Genomic DNA, 17816 nt, shown 5'->3' with positions numbered 1-17816 from the left:
TGTTGTTTAGCAGTTATTCTTAACATTCATGATGAGTGAGCACTGGTGAGGTGGTAGAAACCTAGTCATCAGAGCTTGAGGTGACCAACTTGTTTAGAGACATCACATCTAAGGCCTGGAGACACAACTTGAAGTCTGCCTTGGGCATAGGAATGGGGTTTGGGTACATGCGATTTATCCAGGCAAGTTCTCAGAAAGGTGACGGTGTGAGGCGAGCAGGAGAAGGCAACAGGGATGCCATTCGAGCTGGAGAGTAGCTTCAGCCTGATTGATACCAGTGGCGCTGTGACCACTGACTGCACCAGAGTCAACCTCCTCTGCGACAAAGCGGCTGGGCTTTAGCACTGCAACCTCAGTCAGACACGGGGGTACGTGGCGGAGCGGTAACCTACGGAGCTCAGCAGCTCCCAGAAGCCTGGGGCTATTCTCCAGAGGAGGGGGCAGCTGTGAGCTCCGGGCCCCCAGCGCACACGTAAGCCGAGGGCGGACAGAGGTACCGTCCACCAAGGGGTCTGGCCGGGGCCTCAGCAGTGTCTTGGAGTCTAATCCGCACAGGGACACCCTAGTCCTGGAAGTCGGCTTCATCTTCTCTAGGTCACTTAGCCCTGTAATGGCGGCCCAACTTGAAGCCCAGCCCAGGGAAGGTGCCCGCTGCTCGGACCTGCCCAAGAAAGGGAAGGGTTTTGAGCGCGAAGGCACCGGACTCAGAAGGCTGACGTGACACACGTGAGGGCTCCTAGCAGGAGGAACGGCCCACGGAAGGGTTCCCGACCCACCGCCCCCGTCAGGACCGCGGGGGGGGGGGGGGCCTCGCGGAGGGGAGGCGATGCGCAGGTGCGCGCTCCGGAAGGACTTTCCCGAGGACTCTGGGATTACCCGCACCCGGAAGCGCCCGGCCCTTTTGCGTATTTCTGGCGCGCCGGTGACGTTGTGACACTACGCGTCGGAGCCTGTCGTGCGCGCCGGTCCACGCTAGTTCAGGGACTGTTCCCGGAAGCGGCCGGCGCCGAACGGGACTTGTCCGGGGTGAAGGAGCGCGGATCCTGGCCCCGCGGCTGGGCACGATGCGGCTGGGCTCCGGGACCTTTGCCGCCGGCTGCGTAGTGATAGAGGTGCTCGGGGTCGCGCTCTTCCTTCGGGGATTCTTCCCGGCCCCGGTTCGCTCCTCCTCCAGGACGGGGCACCAAGCAGAGCCCCCGGCGCCCGAACCCTCCGCTGGTACGGACCCTGCCCCGGCCGTCTCCGCTCTTCTGCCCCCGCTCTTCGCCAGAGACCCCTTCTTACGAGCCTCGCCTCTTGGACTTCGCGGGGCTCCCGAGTGCTCGTCTCTTTCATTCTGGTCCCCACACCCAGGAGCCCCCGTTTTACTGCCCCAGCCTCTTTCTGTATCGCTTTGTGGCAACCACTGCCGCTGGCCCACTTCCACCCTCCTCCCTGGTCGCCACAAAGAAGCTCTCCACACCCTGGCTCCTGCCTCCCCTCCAGCTGTGCTCATCCATCGTCATCCCCGTCCCCTACCCTGGACCGGCCTTTGGGTCACTCCCTTTTCTAGGCACCTTTTTTGCTTAAAGATAGATGCTGACCCCTCGCGTTTTCTTCTATGACATTCTTCCAGGAGCTGCTTTTTTCCCCCTCCCCAGGAGCCCTCACCTACCCAGCAGTACACATTAAGTAACGGCTCTTTCGCTTTGGACCAGGTTCATGCACTACTAGCCACTGTGTAAACACAATTTGTAAATGCTTGCCTATCTCCTGCTGCAGCACTGTTTTGGATCAATCTCCCTAAATGTCCAACATTCAGGACCTTCACGAAGGGACCCCCCCTTTCCCAGTATTCACCATGCAGAGGGCAATTTAATACTTCGTCACCCCTCACACGGTCTACCAGTAATAGGTCCTTTTCTTTGGGTTGAGGTAGGTAGATATGACAATATATATGCTGGAGAAGTAGGCCAAAAGTAGATTATAAGGTGCTTGGATGCTAAATACAGTTTAAAATTCAATTTCCTTTTTTCTTTCAAACATTTTTAGGAGCCAGTTCCAACTGGACCAAGCTCCCACCACCCCTCTTCAGTAAAGTTGTTATTATGCTGATAGATGCCTTGAGAGATGATTTCGTGTTTGGGTCAAAGGGTGTGAAATTTATGCCCTACACAACTTATCTCGTGGAAAAAGGAGCATCTCACAGTTTTGTGGCTGAAGCAAAGCCACCGACAGTTACTATGCCTCGAATCAAGGTAAATACTTTCACTTAATGTGTTATATATGGTTTGGTTTTTGGGAAGCGTGAAGGGGCTCTCTGTACTCTTTTACTTGGAGTCCCAATTTTTACTAAGTAGAAGTTAGTTTAGTGTTGTCAACCTGGCTGGGGCAATAAAATGCTGAAGAAGCCTGGCAAGGTAGGCTAGAACTGAGACCCGTGATTTATACCCCCTGTCAAATCGCCAGAGTTCCCACTTATGGAAAGCATAAAGTATTTAGAGCCAGATCGTTCAGGTTAGCCTGATCCAGGAGCTAGTGTCTTTGCTAACCTGGTCTCTTTAATTATCAGTGGGTCACTTACATTCTAGAAAGGAGCCTTTAGGGTTAATCCAGTTCATTCTCTTGACTTTATGGATGGGAAAGCCAACTCAGATAAGTTAAATGACCTGTGGACAGTTGTGGTATGCCCGGTGATCAAACCTGCATGATCTGGCCTCCACCATTATCACTGATTCTAGTGTATAACCTCCTTTCAGGTATTCAGCCCAGTGAGTATGGCTTTGAAGCACTTAGCGCTTTACCCAAGAACTATGAGTAAAACAAAACAAAACAAAAAACCCACCGTCATTGGTTGACTCAAGAACTGTTTATTAGGCAACTACTATGTGTCAGTATTGTAATGGGTGTGCAATTGGGGGAAAACAGTATCTGCCTTCATGGAGCTTTCAGTCACTTAGGAGAGACCTAGCCATTAAACAAATGAGCAGACAAATTGATGTTCAGTTTTCAAATGTGATGAATGCATGATGAGAAAGAATAGGATGTGATGCTCATTCCTGGGTGGATTGGGAGGGGCCTCAATTTAGCCTGAGGGTTAGAAGAGCCTATCTGAGGAAATTACATTAACGTTTAAACTGAGGATGAGGAAAGAGGAGGCATCAGAAAGGGACAGAGGAGCTTAGAAGTTTGTGACTATGTTGCTAGTATGGTATGAAAGTCCCTAGCTCTCGGCCTTACATCTGTGGCTGATCCTGTGGCGCCTCAATCTTTGATGAGAAGGAGCCACTTCTTGATTCAAAGCCAGGGGGTGGGGGCGGGCAGCATTTAGCAGGTACTCAGTAACTCTTTACTGGGTGAATAAAACATTCTGGGATTGTAAGGATTAGTGTCACAACCTTCGTTGACTCTTTTTCTTGAGTTTCTCACTCTCTGCCACGTTTGGATGTAGTGTGTCTTTCATTCAGCAATATTTATTGAGCATCTTCTGTGCACTACACACTGTTTTAGAAAAGAGGGATTCAGTGAAGAACAAGACAGCAAGTGTCCTATACTCATGGAGCTTAATTTCTGATTGAGGGGACAGAAAATATGTAAGTATACAACTAATCAAGAGAGTTTCAGAAAGTGATCAATGCTGTGGAAGAAATCAGGAGGAGAACATGATGGAGTGATGAGGGGTGGGAGGTGGGGAGCATTTTAGTCAAGAAGCTCAGGATGGTCTCTCAAGAGTACTCCTGCTGAGACCAGTCTTGTGAAAGCTGGAAGAACAGCATCCAGGCTCCTTCCCATCAGGAGCACGGTCTTCTTTATCTGTTCTATCAGAGCTATGGAAGGAAACTGTCCCTCCTTCATTCTGGTAAGAAAAGTATGACTAGGAATCTGAGCAGGTTTATAAGAAAATGTGTAAGTGGGTGTGCAGGCTCCAGGCTGTGTGCAGACCTGTCTGTTGGGAGAACCACTGTGGCCAACAGGTCTGCACATAGCCTGGAGCCTGCACACCCACACAGTGGTTCTCCCATCTCCAGCCCATTTGTGTCATTTCATGAAACTGATGTTTTGTTTCATTTTGTTTATTTTGTTTTCAGTCCTTTGGAGGTTCTTGCTCCTCATTCCTCACCCAGGAGGAGCTAGAACAGGAAACCCACACTGGAGTTAGGATTACACAGCTCTAGCATTTGGAAGGATTGGGTAGTGTCCCCTTCCCTGCCTCCAGTTAGAGAAGGGGCTCCATTAATCTTGAGGTGTTGATGCAGTTAACACAAAATGCTGACCTTCGTGACTCAAGACTAATGTGCCTCATAACGTTTTCTCGTGTTAACTAGTATGTGACTGCTTTTCCTTTCTTCAGGGAATTTATAGTCACAGTAAGGAACAGGTACTGAACAGCTGACTACAGTGAGCACAGAGCACAGGATTATCTCCTGTGCTGTCAAAACAGCCCCATAAATAGGCTCCGTGAGGCAGGCACTGCCATCCTCCCCATTTCCCAGATGAGGAAACAGGCTTGAAGTGGTGAAGCCACACAGCTGACATCAGAAACCAAGCCTAAGCCTATGCGCGTGTGGTTCCAGAGCCTTTGTTCGTCACAGCAAGTTTACACAGCAGTACTGCTGGTAGGGTGAGCAGGCCTCTTCCAGTAGTCTCTGCAGAGCCCTCTTTCATTCTCAGAAGGCAAGAAATTACTATTCCCAAGGCCACAGCAACCACAGGAAGACCTCCAAGGTGATGGCAGGCTTGGGCTCTCGCTTAGACTTCCCAGGGCTCCCAGCTGCCTGCATGCTTCCTGGGATGAAGGGTACTAAGTAGTCCCTGCCCTCTGAAAATGTCAGTGGAAACCCAGCCTAGTGTGAGAAGGAGGCAAGCGCCTTATAAAAGCCCCCTGGGAAAAAGATGCACAGATTAGATCTCATGGCAACAGAAAACCTTTATGTGGTGGAAGACACTATAAGTCAACTGACAAATGATAAACTGGAAAAATTATTTGCAGTTGACATCACAGACAAGATGCTAAGCCCATGATATGTAAAGAGAATCTGACCAGGGACGACAATCCAGTGGCAAAGGACATAAACTACTCCACAAAGGAAGACGTTGAAATGGCAAGTAAACATAGGAAAAAATCTTTACTAGTAATCAGGGCAAGGTGAACCAAAGCAATCTGTAGGCCCAATTTTGTCTGTCCCACTATAAAAATTTAAAGATTGGTGATGACCTCCTCTTCACATGAGTTAAAGTGGACAGGTCCTCTGAACACTGAGCCAGCGCCTGCCCTGGCCGTCCGACAAAACAGGTCATAGCGCTCCTCTTCTTCAGACCCTGCCCTGGCTTATACTCCAGGTACTAACCCAGGCCTCAAGGCTGCAGGGCCTGTCCCTGTTTACCTCTCCCCCCTCATCTGAGCGGCCTCTTCCTGTGTCATTCATCCCCAGGGACCACCACAGCTCAGTGCCCCCAGTGTGCTGCCCTCCTTCAACCTTGGGGCCTTCGCAGTTGCTCTGTTCCCCTTGGAAAGCCCCACCTCCCCTCCCCTCCCCTCCCCTAGACAACATGGCAGCCTTTAGATCTCAGATGGTGCTTCCATTGGAAACTTTTTGAAATAAATGTGCATTAAAATGGTCTTGGTCCAAATACTGGATTATTTTGTAGGTACTAAAAAAAAATGAAAAGAAAATGAAATGGTTGTGTGTTTTCTGGGGAAAGACGTTCATGACGTGTTAGTATTTGAAAAACAAAACCAAGGTGTGGAACTATTTCTATAATTTGTTACCATTTTGGTAAAGAAAAATATATGTCTTTGTGATTGTACACATACAGGAAAAAGTATGAAATGATACTCACCAAAATTAACTGGTTACCTAGAAGTAGTAGAATTTCAGGGAGAGAAAGGCTCATATCAAAAATAATAATAATGTCATTGAGGTAGAATTTTCAGATGATGCAGCACATACACTTTTATGTGCACAGTTGGGTGAGATTTAACAAGCGTGGTATATCCATGCAGCCGCCACCACAATGCTGGATTTGGATCCCCTACCCCAGGAGTGGTGGTGGTTGATCTCGTTTGTTGGTTCGTCTGTGTAGTTACGTGCCTAAACTCCTTCTGTGGACTGTGTCTCCCCTGGAGTGCACAGTAACTGGGATCTGCTCGTTTTGGTTCTAAATTTCTTGTTTTTATTTTTAGGCTGGTCTTCTAAAAGGTCACCCCTTGGTCAGCATAGTTAGTGGCTAGCCGATTATTGGTCAGAGGTTGTGCTTAAACACATTATGCAGTGGGCCTTCCACCCTTTCCAGGGCTCTGTGTATGGTTTGTTCTCAGTGTTCAGGTACCTGATAAGTCTGCCTTCTCACTTTCTGTGGAGGTCAGAAGGCCCTGGAAGGAACTGGAGACTAGGCACTGTCTGATCTCTCCTGAGTGCACGCTCAGCCCCGTGGGTGCATCCAGATTCCGGGAATATGTGGGAGCTTGCAGAAGTAACGCTGGGGCTGTCTTCTTCCCCAGATGCCATTGTTAGATGTTGGGCATTTCTCTTAGCACAAACAGCACTGACCCCTCAGGCAGCTGTAATGTTGGCCTTCTGGCTTCCAACACCTCACTGGCATGGGACTTCTCTGAGCAGCTCCAGGTCCCCGTGGCTACTGAGTTGCAGGGGTAGGAGAGAGGGAGCAGGCTGTGTCAAAACAGCACCGAGACTCGGCTCTTCCTGAGCTCCAGTAGTTTGTCTTAGATAAGGACTTCTCAATTTGTTGTATATCTTTGGTGAGTTTTCAAAGTCTGGAAATGGTTGCTTTTGGCAGTTTTGTCCCATTTATCATTGCTCTTATGGGAGAGGATAGCCGAGCTCCTCTGGCATTCCAGAAGTCAAGTTAATCCATATTTACATTTTTGGCTGTTAAAGAATAAGTATGCCTGGCTTACTTTTGGTTTGCTCTGTGTAATGAGCAAACATTTATGTTGGCTGCAAAATAAGTATGCCTGTTGGCACTGTCCAGATTTGTTTATTTTCAGTGCACAGGTCCCCGGATGCCAGTGTCATGGGTTGTTGGATAACTCCAGCTCACGGGAGACACATGACCTGTTACAATGGCCTCTTAGACTCTGTGCTAAAATGAGAGAGGTTGTTGACATAACTCTACATCAGAAAGGTATTGGGGATGTGTGACCACCCTTTTTCCTCCTAGAAATTATGGTGGTGTGTGTGTTAGGAGCAGGTGTGGCCCACCAGCAGCCGGGCCAGTTTGCTGTGGGAGTTTCTGAGAGTTCTTGCTCAGAGACTGCCTTCCTCCCAGGGTGTGTGAGAAGCTGCTCGTCCACTCAGGGTGGACATGAGAATCGCTGTGTTGTGAGACCAGTACATGGAGTTTGCTCGTTTTGCCAGAACCTGCGTGCAGCTTTCTTTCCCCTTTGTCCTCACACCGACCCAGCCTCCAGGATGGAGGGTGCCCTGGTTTTGTGCTTTCCTCTTTCATCTGTAAGATGATTTTTGGCACCCCTTCCCTCACAGTGCTTTGGATTCTGTGGTCTAATTTCTTGGATGTTTCCTCCTGCAGGCCTTGATGACAGGGAGCCTCCCTGGCTTCATCGATGTTGTCAGGAACCTCAATTCCCCTGCACTGCTGGAAGACAACGTGATCACACAGGCAAAAGCAGCTGGGAAAAGAATGGTCTTTTATGGAGATGAAACATGGGTGAAATTATTCCCAAAGCATTTTGTGGAATATGATGGAACAGCCTCATTTTTTGTGTCCGATTACACAGAGGTCAGTTTTTAAAATAAGGAAATTGTGCCCTGATAGATGGAGTCTGATACCCTCTTAAGGCAACGTTGTTTTGTATGTGGCTTTTATTAGTATATCGGGAGTAGTATGAAGAGGTTGTAAAAATTATTCAGTCATTCATATAATCAGTTACAAGCCAGGGACGTGAACCCTGATGCAGGTGTGAGCAAAATTCTCTTAGAACAGCTGAGCACCTGTTGATGGAGTACAGAGGATCAGAAAGGGTTTCCCTGCAAGGAGCCATTTAAGCTGAGTTTTGAGAAGTGAGTGGAGACTTCACAAGTGGACAGAATGGGTGTGGCAGCATCTATAAGAGGCAGAGCCTGAGGACTCCGTTGCCTCCCGGGGATCCTTGAGGCTGTTAGTTCTCCTGCTAGTGCGGGTGCCTCCCCACTGGTGGACAGACGGTGAGCTGCCCACCGTCTGGGCGGAGCCTGGTCCTGAGGGACATTTCCCTGTGCTGGGAGTGCAGTCTCCAACAAGAAAAGGGGCTTGATTAGACCCACAGTTAGAGTGCTGACTCTGGCTTAGACCCTACCTCCCCCAGGTGTCTCAGTCAGTTGAGCATCCAACTCTTGATTTCAGCTCATGTCATGGTCCCAGGATGATGGGATTGAGCCCCGCATCAGGCTCTGTGCTGAGTATGGAACCTACTCGAGATATTCTCTCTCTCTCGGTGTCTGTCTCTCTCTCTCTCTCTCTCTCTCTCTCTCTCTCTCTCTCTCTCCCTCCCCCCCTCCCCCTCCCCCCCTTCCCCTCTCACCTCCCTCTCCCCCATCTCCCCACCCACCCACCCTCTCTCCCTCTGCCCCTCTCCCCCCACTTGTGTGCTCTCTCTCTCTAAAATTAAAAAAATAATTTGAAGCAAGCTGACCCTGGCCAACCCAGAGGGAGTCCCCGTAGAGCAGGGCGCACCAGCAGCAGCTCAGTCTGCCGGGCCTCCTGCAGCGTCTGCACTCTTGCTTACACTGCTGTCCTTTCCTGAGGCTGACATCTGTAGATGAAGTGGTTTCTGAGTCTCCTTGTCCTTCCCTTTCTGGTGACATTTCAGGGGGAGGGAGGCCGGCAGGCGAGTGGTCAGGGCTGACCAGGCTCACGACTCTGTCTGCGGCTGCTCAACTACTAGTTGCTGAGAGCTACACCTCTTTCCTCCCAGAACAGCCTTAGCATAGGACACACTTCGATGCCCTCAGCTTCCCCCCACGGGTCACCTGGACTCCGGCACCTCGGTGGCCGGGTTATCTGCTTAGTGTTAGTTAACTCCCAACAGGGATTCTGCAGAATGTTTTTGTCAGAACAGTACTTCTCATTGAAATTATCGTGTTCTGTCTGTAACTTAGAAATGTGAAACAGTATTAGTGAAAGCTTAATCTAATGCTAATATTTAATTTTTTTATGACAGGTTTTTCTGTTTGTTTGTTATTAGGGGTTTTTTTTTGCTCTTCTCAGACTCTCAGTCCTGTTACCTAAAATAAATGCTTAGATTTTCAAAGGACTGTGTCACTTTTCTTTGGAGAGTGAAGATCAAGGGAAATGAGGAAAGTTATCCGTACATACTTTTTCCCCCTTTCCAGGTGGACAATAATGTTACGAGGCATTTGGATAAAGTATTAAAAAGAGGGGATTGGGATGTGTTAATCCTCCACTACCTTGGGCTGGACCACATCGGCCACATTTCCGGGCCCAGCAGCCCCCTGATCGGGCGCAAACTCAGCGAGATGGACAACGTCCTGATGAAGATCCACACCTCGCTGCTGTCCGAGGTGAGGCTCACGGGTGTGTGCTGAAGTCACTGTGCCGGCGTCTCCTAGCAGAAGCCAAGTTCCTGAAGTGGACTTGGGGCCTCTGTGAATGCCACACCCACCCACATTCAGTTCACCTGCAAGCACAGAGCACAGGCTCAGCCTCCACCAGCTCTGATTTTGTCTACCATTTACCCATCTATCCAGCTACTAGTTCCGGAACGCCTTCCATATCACTGTTCCTATCTGGGCATCTGTGGAGCTTATACTCTTGCCAGGAAGGACAAACAAGGGGCGTAATAAATGAGTACATAAGTATACTGGGAAGCGATTAGTGCCAGAGGAGAACATAGGGCAGGAGATGGAAACAAGCATCTGAGAGAGAGGTTGTGATTTTAAACTGTGCGGTGAGGGTAGCTGTCCTTCAGGATGTGTGACATGTGGGCAGAGCCTTGATGGGAGGGAGGGGCAGATGCACCTCTGTGAAGGTGCATTCCAGGTGAAGGAGCAGCAAGGGTAAGGCAGAGCCTGCCGGGCAAATCCAAGAGCAGCAGAGGCCCTTTGCTGGAACGCAGGGACTGAGGGGCAACCCCGTTTGGCACACAAGACCGGCATGACAAGGAAGGCGCTTCGGCTCTCACCACTCGACAGTGACAAAGGCAGAAACCAAGCTCAAATCCTCTGCCCTCGGAGGCCCTAAATATGACCCTCCTGGGCTCTGTGACCTCCAAGTGATTCTGTTTGTTTTATTTATGATATTCTTTGACTTTGAGCCTTTGATCTTGTAAGCTCATAGGTTTAAAAAAAAAAAGTCTAACGTGTTTAGAAAGAACTACTCTTTATAAAGTACAGCTAAAATCTAAAGTTTCTCCTCAGCAAGATCGTGTGTTCTCCTCAGTCTGAATGCAACTGAAATATTTGTCCTTTGCATTGTAGGAAAGAGAGAATCTTTTACCCAATTTGCTGGTTCTTTGTGGTGATCATGGCATGTCGGAAACAGGAAGTCACGGGGCCTCTTCCATGGAGGAAGTTAACACCCCCCTGATCCTGATCAGTTCTGCATTTGAAAGAAAACCAGGTGAGGATTTAGGAATGTTTACTATTCTACTTTTGTTTTTAGCATCTAGTTTTAAAAGAGAGAACAGGAGAAGGGTAGAAAGGGTGTGGACAGAGGATCCAAGCAGGCTGCATGCTGACAGCAAAGAGCCCGATGTGGGGCTTGAACTCAGGAACCGTTGAGATCATGACCTGAGCTGAAGTTGGACACTTAACCAACTGAGCCACATGGGTACCCCGGAATGTTTGCCGTTTAAAAACTGTATTTTATATAACTTCTTTCTGTAGTCTTATTTTAACTTTGAAAATCATTTTTTGGAAGCTGGGTATATTTGAAATACCGTGAGCAATGTGAGGATGAAAATTAATGGGACGGGGTGCAGCCAGGATTTGGAATTTATGTTTCTTGCCCCGATTCTTAAAATAACAGATACTCTTTGTGGGAATTTTGTTGTGTGAATGTCACTGCATGGATATCTGGAAGTGTTAATGAATATTACCAGCAGCCTATAGATGTCTGAACACATACATGAACTAAAAGAAAGAAACGTTAGCAATTAAAATTTTTATAAACTATCCATCTTTGGAAACTATTAGGAGTCAGAGCAGGACTACCTGAGGGCCCACTTTCGGCATTAAGACACCCAGCTGTCCCCCCCAAACACACATAGGCTACTCTGGCCCACGTAGGCCGGCCCACCTCACGGCCGTCCACCCTCCCTCTCCCTCACCCTGCATTTTAGCCGGGCCTCTGCCTCTTCGCTTTGCCACATGCTCACACTCACTCACCAGTTAGTTCTGAGTTGGACACTCTGTGGCTTCTTCAAGTGACCCTTCTGTACCATCTGGCACTTCTGACCCTGGTTCTCAGACCTCCCATTTGTCTGGTTTTCCTCCTAACTCTCACTTTGGTGTCTGGTCGTTTGTCTTCTCCTTTCTGATCTCTCATCTCCGGACTCTCTCCTCAGCCACCTGTCTGACACCTCCACTTGGGTCTCCCACAGGTAGCATGACTGTGACAGCTTCACACCCTAAGCGGCCCTCACACATTGCTCTGCCAGCAAATGGCACCTTCACGTGATTCTTCCAGTCGGAAACCCCGGTGTCTCCTTCACCTGCCTTCTCCCTTGCTCCTCACATTCCAGACCATCCCCAATCTCCCATACGTAAAGCCTTTCAGTAGCTAAACTTTGGGTCAAGTAAACCATACACGAGGCTGCTTTCCTACCTCACAGCTTCACCCTGAGCCATATTCGCATTATTCACTGTGTCCTGGCCTCTGCCCTTCCCACGGGCCCTCCAAGTGACAAGCTCTTCCGCTTGTGCCCCGACTCCGTCGTCACCGTCGTCGTCAGATCTAGTCATCCTTGGTTTCAGCTGACATCACTCACTCATCCCTGAAACTAAATTGCCTTCACTCTGTTCATCTTTCACAGCTCTCTGTGCATTCTGCCATCATTCTTTGCTTAGACTGTAATTAAAGACTTGTTTTATTTATAAAACAAGTAATATCTGCCTCCTCTCCGCACTTAAGCTGTAATCAGGCATGACCAAATCTGTTTTGCTCATTGGTACATGCCTGTCTTGTGCCTAAACGTTGCCTGGCATATGATCAGTGCCAAAAAGGATTGTTGAGTGAATGCACCTTCCACTTGCCTGCAGATTGGTTGGGGAAGAATCCACTGACTTCTTTCTGTCTTTTAGTAACACTTTCTCCCCTCGCACGTCTGACCTCCTAAGATATAAGTTCCTGGCTCTTGTGACCTGAGCCTTTCCATTCTAGGTGTCTTGCCTGCCTTCCACTGAGTACACCCACTACTCGCCAGAGCACCGACTTCCTACACACCTGACCTTCCCACACTGTGTATCCAAAGCAGGGTCCATGTGGCTCTCCTACCTGAGTGAGGGCCCCATGCCAGAAACACTTTCCACTCATCCATCCAGCAGAGGTATGCTGAGTACCTGTGCTAGGCCAGGCACTGTGCTGGGCACTGTGGGCAGCCTTCATCCTCAGAGACCTGTAGTGTGGGGAGAAAGAGAGACAACTAAGTTGGTGGTTTTTATTGTGGGTTGTTAGGGCTCTTGTTGAACCACAGCGTTGATATTTCATCTTCAAGGTGGGCATTTAAGAATCTCCTTGGGAAGCCTGGCTGCGTTTTCAGAGCCAGGAGCAGCCAGGGCAGCCGCACGTGCAGGACGCCGGAGAGGGTGGCTCAGGTAACTGACCTCAGTGTCAACAGTGGGTTCCAAGCTGTTTGTCTTTTGTACTTTGTTTCAAGAATGGTTGGGGCATTCACTTTTGAATGACCTTTCTCGATAAAGAGCATTCATACAATGCTTACCTTTTGATCTTACACTCTAATAAACTTTTGCCTGCTGCTCAAAAAAAAAAAAAAAATCGTTGTGTTCAGTGGTCTCATTCTGCTGATTTTATGAGCCAGGACTGCACTGTGTCTAGTTCACTCAGAGTCAGTATTAATGTTAGGACAGTGCACCTCCCGGCCCCAGTACTCTGTAGATTTGCCTCTTATGGACATTCATGTACATGGGCCGGCGGCCTTGCACGGCTGGCTGCTTACGACTGAGGGTGATGTTTTCAAGGTTCTTCCACATTGTAGCGGGTGTCAGGCCTTCACTCCTGAGCAGCTGACTTCGGCTGACTGTGGTGTGGATAGACCACGTCGTGTATCCATTCATTAGTTGATAGATACATGGCTTGTTTCCACTTTTCAGCTGTTGTGAGTAATGTTACTGTGAGCGTTTGGAAAGAAGTTGTGTGAATGGATGTTTTCGTATGGTGTTGTTTTCTTTTGCCAATACAGCTTTGCCCCTACATCCCTCCTCTCTGCGGTTATTGTCAAACACATTATATTTCTACATGTTATAAACTGAAGAAATGACTGTATATGTTTTATATAATAGTTTTTTTAATCAGTAAGACAAGAAATATGTTTTTATGTGTTCTGTAATTGTATAATTACTTTTACTGATGCTCTTGCTTCTTTTATGGATCAAAATTAACCCTGAAGTCACTTGCTTTCAATATTTTTTTTAGTGTTTGTTTATTTCTGAAAGAAAGAGAGAGAACCAACATGAGTGGGAGATGGGGCAGAGAGAGAGGGAGACACAGAATCTGAAGCAGGCATCAGGCTCCAAGCTGTCAGCACAGAGCCCGACGCAGGGCTTGAACTCATGAATGGTGGGATCATGACCTGAGCTGAAGTCAGATGCTTAACCAACGGACCCACCCAGGCGCCCCTAGTATTTCCTATAATGCAGGTTTGCTAGCAATGAATAGTTTCTTTTTTATTTTGTTTTTGTTTTTACCCTGGGATGTCTTAAAAAAATTTTTTTCAATGTTTTATTTATTTTTGATACAGAGAGAGACAGAGCATGAGGGGGGAGGGGCAGAGAGAGAAGGAGACAGAGGATCTAAAGCAGTCACTGCGTTAACAGCAGAGAGCTCAATGTGAGGCTCAAACTCACAAACCATGAGATCATGACCTGAGCTGAAGTCGGACGCTTAACTGAGCCACCCAGGCACCCCCAGCATTTTTATTATTCTGTGTATGTTTTGTGTTTATCCAACTTGGGGTTCATTGAGCCTTTTGGGTGTGTAGATTAATAGTTTTCATCAAGTTTGGGAATTTTTCTGTTTTTCAGATTATATAATTTTTATCAATTTGCCTTTAAATTTGGTGATTCTTCTGCTAGTTCAAAATCTGTTATTGTCCAACTATAGTGAACTTTTCATTTCAGTTATTATATTTTTCATTTCAGTTTCCATTTGGCTCTTTTCTTTATAATTTCTTTTTATTGGTAGCCACTATTTGATGACACACTGTCATCAGACCTTCCTTACTTGTTCATGCATAGTTTCCTGTAGCTCTTTGTACATATTTGTTGTGGCTACTTGAAAGACCATCTGTTACCTCTAGCATCGGGGCCCTTCACTGGAAGGTTCTGTTGCTTTTTGTTCTGAGTTGTACCTTCCTATTTCTCTGCATAATTACTCATAGTTTTCAATGAAAACTGAACGTTTCGAAAAACAGATTGCAGCACCTCTGAATGCTGCAGGTCTGCGTGCCCCCCACCCCCAGGCCCTGTCTTTGTTGTCACTGAGTGCCGTGGCTTGACCAGTGTCGTGGTTGACCAGTTCAGTGAAGTCTTCCTCCCACAGCACGAAGGCTGCTGTTGCTCCTGCACAGGCACAGCAGCAGGCTCAGTGGTGCTCTGCCTGTCTCTGCGACGGCTCTGTTGCTGTCACACCCAGCTGTCGGGCTCCACTCATTGCCAGCTGACTGCTCTATTTTAGACAACTTGTGACAATTTTGCTCCACAATCTGATCTCACGTTGATCCCCTTTGTGGGGTTGTTTCCGAGGCCGTTCTCTGAGGTGGTTCTGACTCTCCTTGTCGCCTTCTCCCCGGCCCTCCTCTCTCTGAGCACTTCATTGGCCTGTGTTTCGGCTTGCGGCTGTCATGAAGCTACCAGGCGCCTCTCAGCTGCCCACCTCCAAAATCGCCATTGATTTAAAGAGCATTCCTAGGCTTGAATTCACTACCTTCTGTTTCAAACAAAGTCCGTTCTTTCGTGGGGAGCTTTGCTCTGTTTTGTGGCCTGTCCTGGGCAAAATCTCTGAGCCACAGTTTCTAGTTATGGGTGGTAACAAGGGTCCCCTTCTCTTGGGGGCTCTGTATAGTAGCCTCTGTTCTTTTCTGCTAGCCTCTTCTGAGGGCAACCTCCACCCTGCAAGCAGAGTGGAGTAAAGGTGAGTGGGCCCCAGTATTGTTGGCCTTCTATGGCTGGCATAGAAAATTCTGGGTGGGGCTGGGCAGGAAAAGGGAGCTCCCAGCCACTCACCTGCTATTATAGTTTATTGTCAAGTTGGTTTCTGTGTAACACCCAGTGTTCTTCCCCCACAGGTGCCCTCAACTCACCTGCTACTGAGGGTGTGCACCACATAGCTAAGGGGCACGAGCAAAGCTGGCTGCCTGGCCTTCGTGGGGAGAGCACAGAGCCCTGCCCAGGGGAAGAGGGAGCCCTGTGTTCTTCAGGGCACCCTCTCAGAGCAGAGTCTCTGTCTCAGTGAGCTGCAGGGGGCGGTGGGGGGGGGGGGCAGTGGGTCATGGTTCCTCACGTGCCTCACACTCTCCCGTTCTTACCAAGCTTTAGATTTTCTTGTACAAAGGCTTCTGTATTTGCCGTATGCCCCTAGATGGTTTCCAGAGGCTATAAATCATTGTGCTGGTGGTGGTTTTTATACTTCTTACCTGTTATGCTTGTTCTCCTGGCAAGCTGACCCACAGAGCTCCTCAGAATAAGTCTTTGAAGGCTTATTTTTAGCTTACAAATTCATATGCATTTTTGTTGCTTGTCTCAATAAAAAGAATCTTAAGGTGTTTCTTGTTCTGAAATATAAGCAGTTTGGGACTGTGTACCATGTGATTTCACATGCCCCCAGCCTGCTACTGTCCACCCCCAGAGTTCCCACCTCCCAAGAAAGAGAAGCACAGATCTGAGTCCATCCAGGGTCAGGGGGTCCCAGAAGGAGACCATGCTTGTGTTTGACCTCCACATAGGGCAGAGCAGGCGCTCCCCACGAGGGCCAGGCTGCCAGCATCCCTCCTACTACCAGGATATAAACCCCATGAAGGGAGGGACTTTGCCTGTCCTTCCATATTCTGTCCCTCACGCCCGGAGTAGGGGCACATGCGGCTGTCATATTGATTGACCGTGTGAAAGGTGGCTTGCTGTACAGAGCATGTTGCCAGGGCCAGTGGAGAGGAGGCGGGTGGGAGAAGGCCTGGCTGCTAGCTGGGGAGAATGGGTTTTTGAAATGCTTCTCCTTCTTCTGTGAGATAAAACCCACTCTGTAAGGTGACCTGCCTTGTATTACAGAATTACCGTTAACAAAATATTGCTGACAAGAGCTAGTCACACTGATCAATGGAGCAAAATCAAGAGGTGAAAAATCGATTCCAGTAGCATTTGGTGACAAAAGGTGGCATTTCACAGTAGTGGAGAAAAGACCATTCCAAAAGTGAGGTCGTGACCTTCTAGGAAAAAAATCATGCTAGGAATCTACCTCATTCTTTAAACCTGTGTAAATCCCAGATCAAAACATGTTCATCTTTTTTTAAAAACACTATCATGTAAGTTTTCAGATATACAAAAGTAGTCAAAATAGTGTAATAACCCCGAAGCCCACCACGCAGTTTCCGTGTTTCTGGGCTAATTACAGCCAGCCTTGTGCCTTCTGTCCCCCTGCTCATTTTCCTCTCTCTTGCTTGGGACTATGTCTCTAGAAGACGCATGCTCTTCTTTATTAACGTCATCTTGATACCATCAACACCTGTAAAATAGAGCATTACGTCCTTAATTCATCAAACGGTCAGTGTTCAACTTCCCAACGTCTGTCCCCCTTTTTGGTTGTTTGAGCTGAGATCCCAGTAAGATGCACGCACTGAGGTTGGTTTGATACGTCCCTTTACATTCTCTTTCATGTGTAGGTCCCCACTCCATCCTCTTTTATTTTACCACAGTTTACTTGTTGAAGAAGCCTGGGTATTTGTCCTGGGAAGTCTCTTTCTGCACTGTCCGCTAACATAGCCTCTGTTCCTCTGTGAACCCGTCTGACCAGGAGGCAGATTCAGACCCCCTTGGTTTGTTTGGTGGTCGTAAGGCTGTTTCTAGCACGAGGCATGCAGTGTCTGACTATTCACTGTACTGTGAAGCCAGTAGCCATTGATGACCAGCTAGAGCCCGTGATTCACTGGAGGTTGCAGATAGTGATATTTAATTGTATAATTCTTTATTTCATTAATGAACCTGAATTATTCTGTAAGGAGGCTATTTCCCAATCTACTTTTTGCTTACCTACCAGTACCATTTATATAACAGAGATAGGATTAATGATGAGTTTTTCTTCCCACTTATTTACCAACTTCAGATCAATGATCTAGTTCACTGTGATTCACTAGCAGGCTTCATCTGTGACCAGTTAGGGTTTTGTGTTGTTGTTGTTGCTGTTGTTTAGTAGCATTGTGAACTCATGGATCTAAGCATATTTTGTTGCAATTCATGATAAATAATATTCTTTTTGATACTCAAATTGTCCCATCTTTGGCCATTAGGAGCCTCTGATTCAGATAAGCTCCTGAGTCCTTCCAGCTACTGAAGGTCTCAGACACCTCAGCATCTCTGAGAGCTCTGTCGCTGTCTGGTCTGATGATGTGTCCAGCCTCCTGGGCACAGCTC

General features: G+C 48.0%; 1 protein-coding gene across 8 annotated transcripts in view; it reads left to right on the top strand.

Annotated features, from left to right (window-relative positions):
- Window positions 1–928: 928 nt before the first annotated feature.
- The window catches only part of PIGG (phosphatidylinositol glycan anchor biosynthesis class G), a 40074-nt gene continuing 23186 nt past the window's right edge, over window positions 929–17816 (top strand). For 7 of the 8 annotated variants that reach the window (XM_029950031.1, XM_029950005.1, XM_029950054.1 and 4 more), the window contains exons 1-5: window positions 929–1218; window positions 2032–2237; window positions 7531–7740; window positions 9333–9521; window positions 10437–10578. In XM_029950031.1, the coding sequence (XP_029805891.1) occupies window positions 1065–1218; window positions 2032–2237; window positions 7531–7740; window positions 9333–9521; window positions 10437–10578 (901 nt within the window). In that variant the 5' untranslated portion in view covers window positions 929–1064. Of the gene's footprint in view, window positions 1219–2031; window positions 2238–4969; window positions 5082–7530; window positions 7741–9332; window positions 9522–10436; window positions 10579–17816 lie in introns of those variants that run through there. The other variant, XM_029950022.1, reaches the window with a different exon arrangement.

Source organism: Suricata suricatta, chromosome 1, assembly GCF_006229205.1.
Source record: "Suricata suricatta isolate VVHF042 chromosome 1, meerkat_22Aug2017_6uvM2_HiC, whole genome shotgun sequence".
Classification (NCBI taxonomy): Eukaryota; Metazoa; Chordata; class Mammalia; order Carnivora; family Herpestidae; genus Suricata; species Suricata suricatta.
Note: the sequence above shows the minus strand (reverse complement) of the source record. Positions and strands in the feature narration are given on the sequence as shown.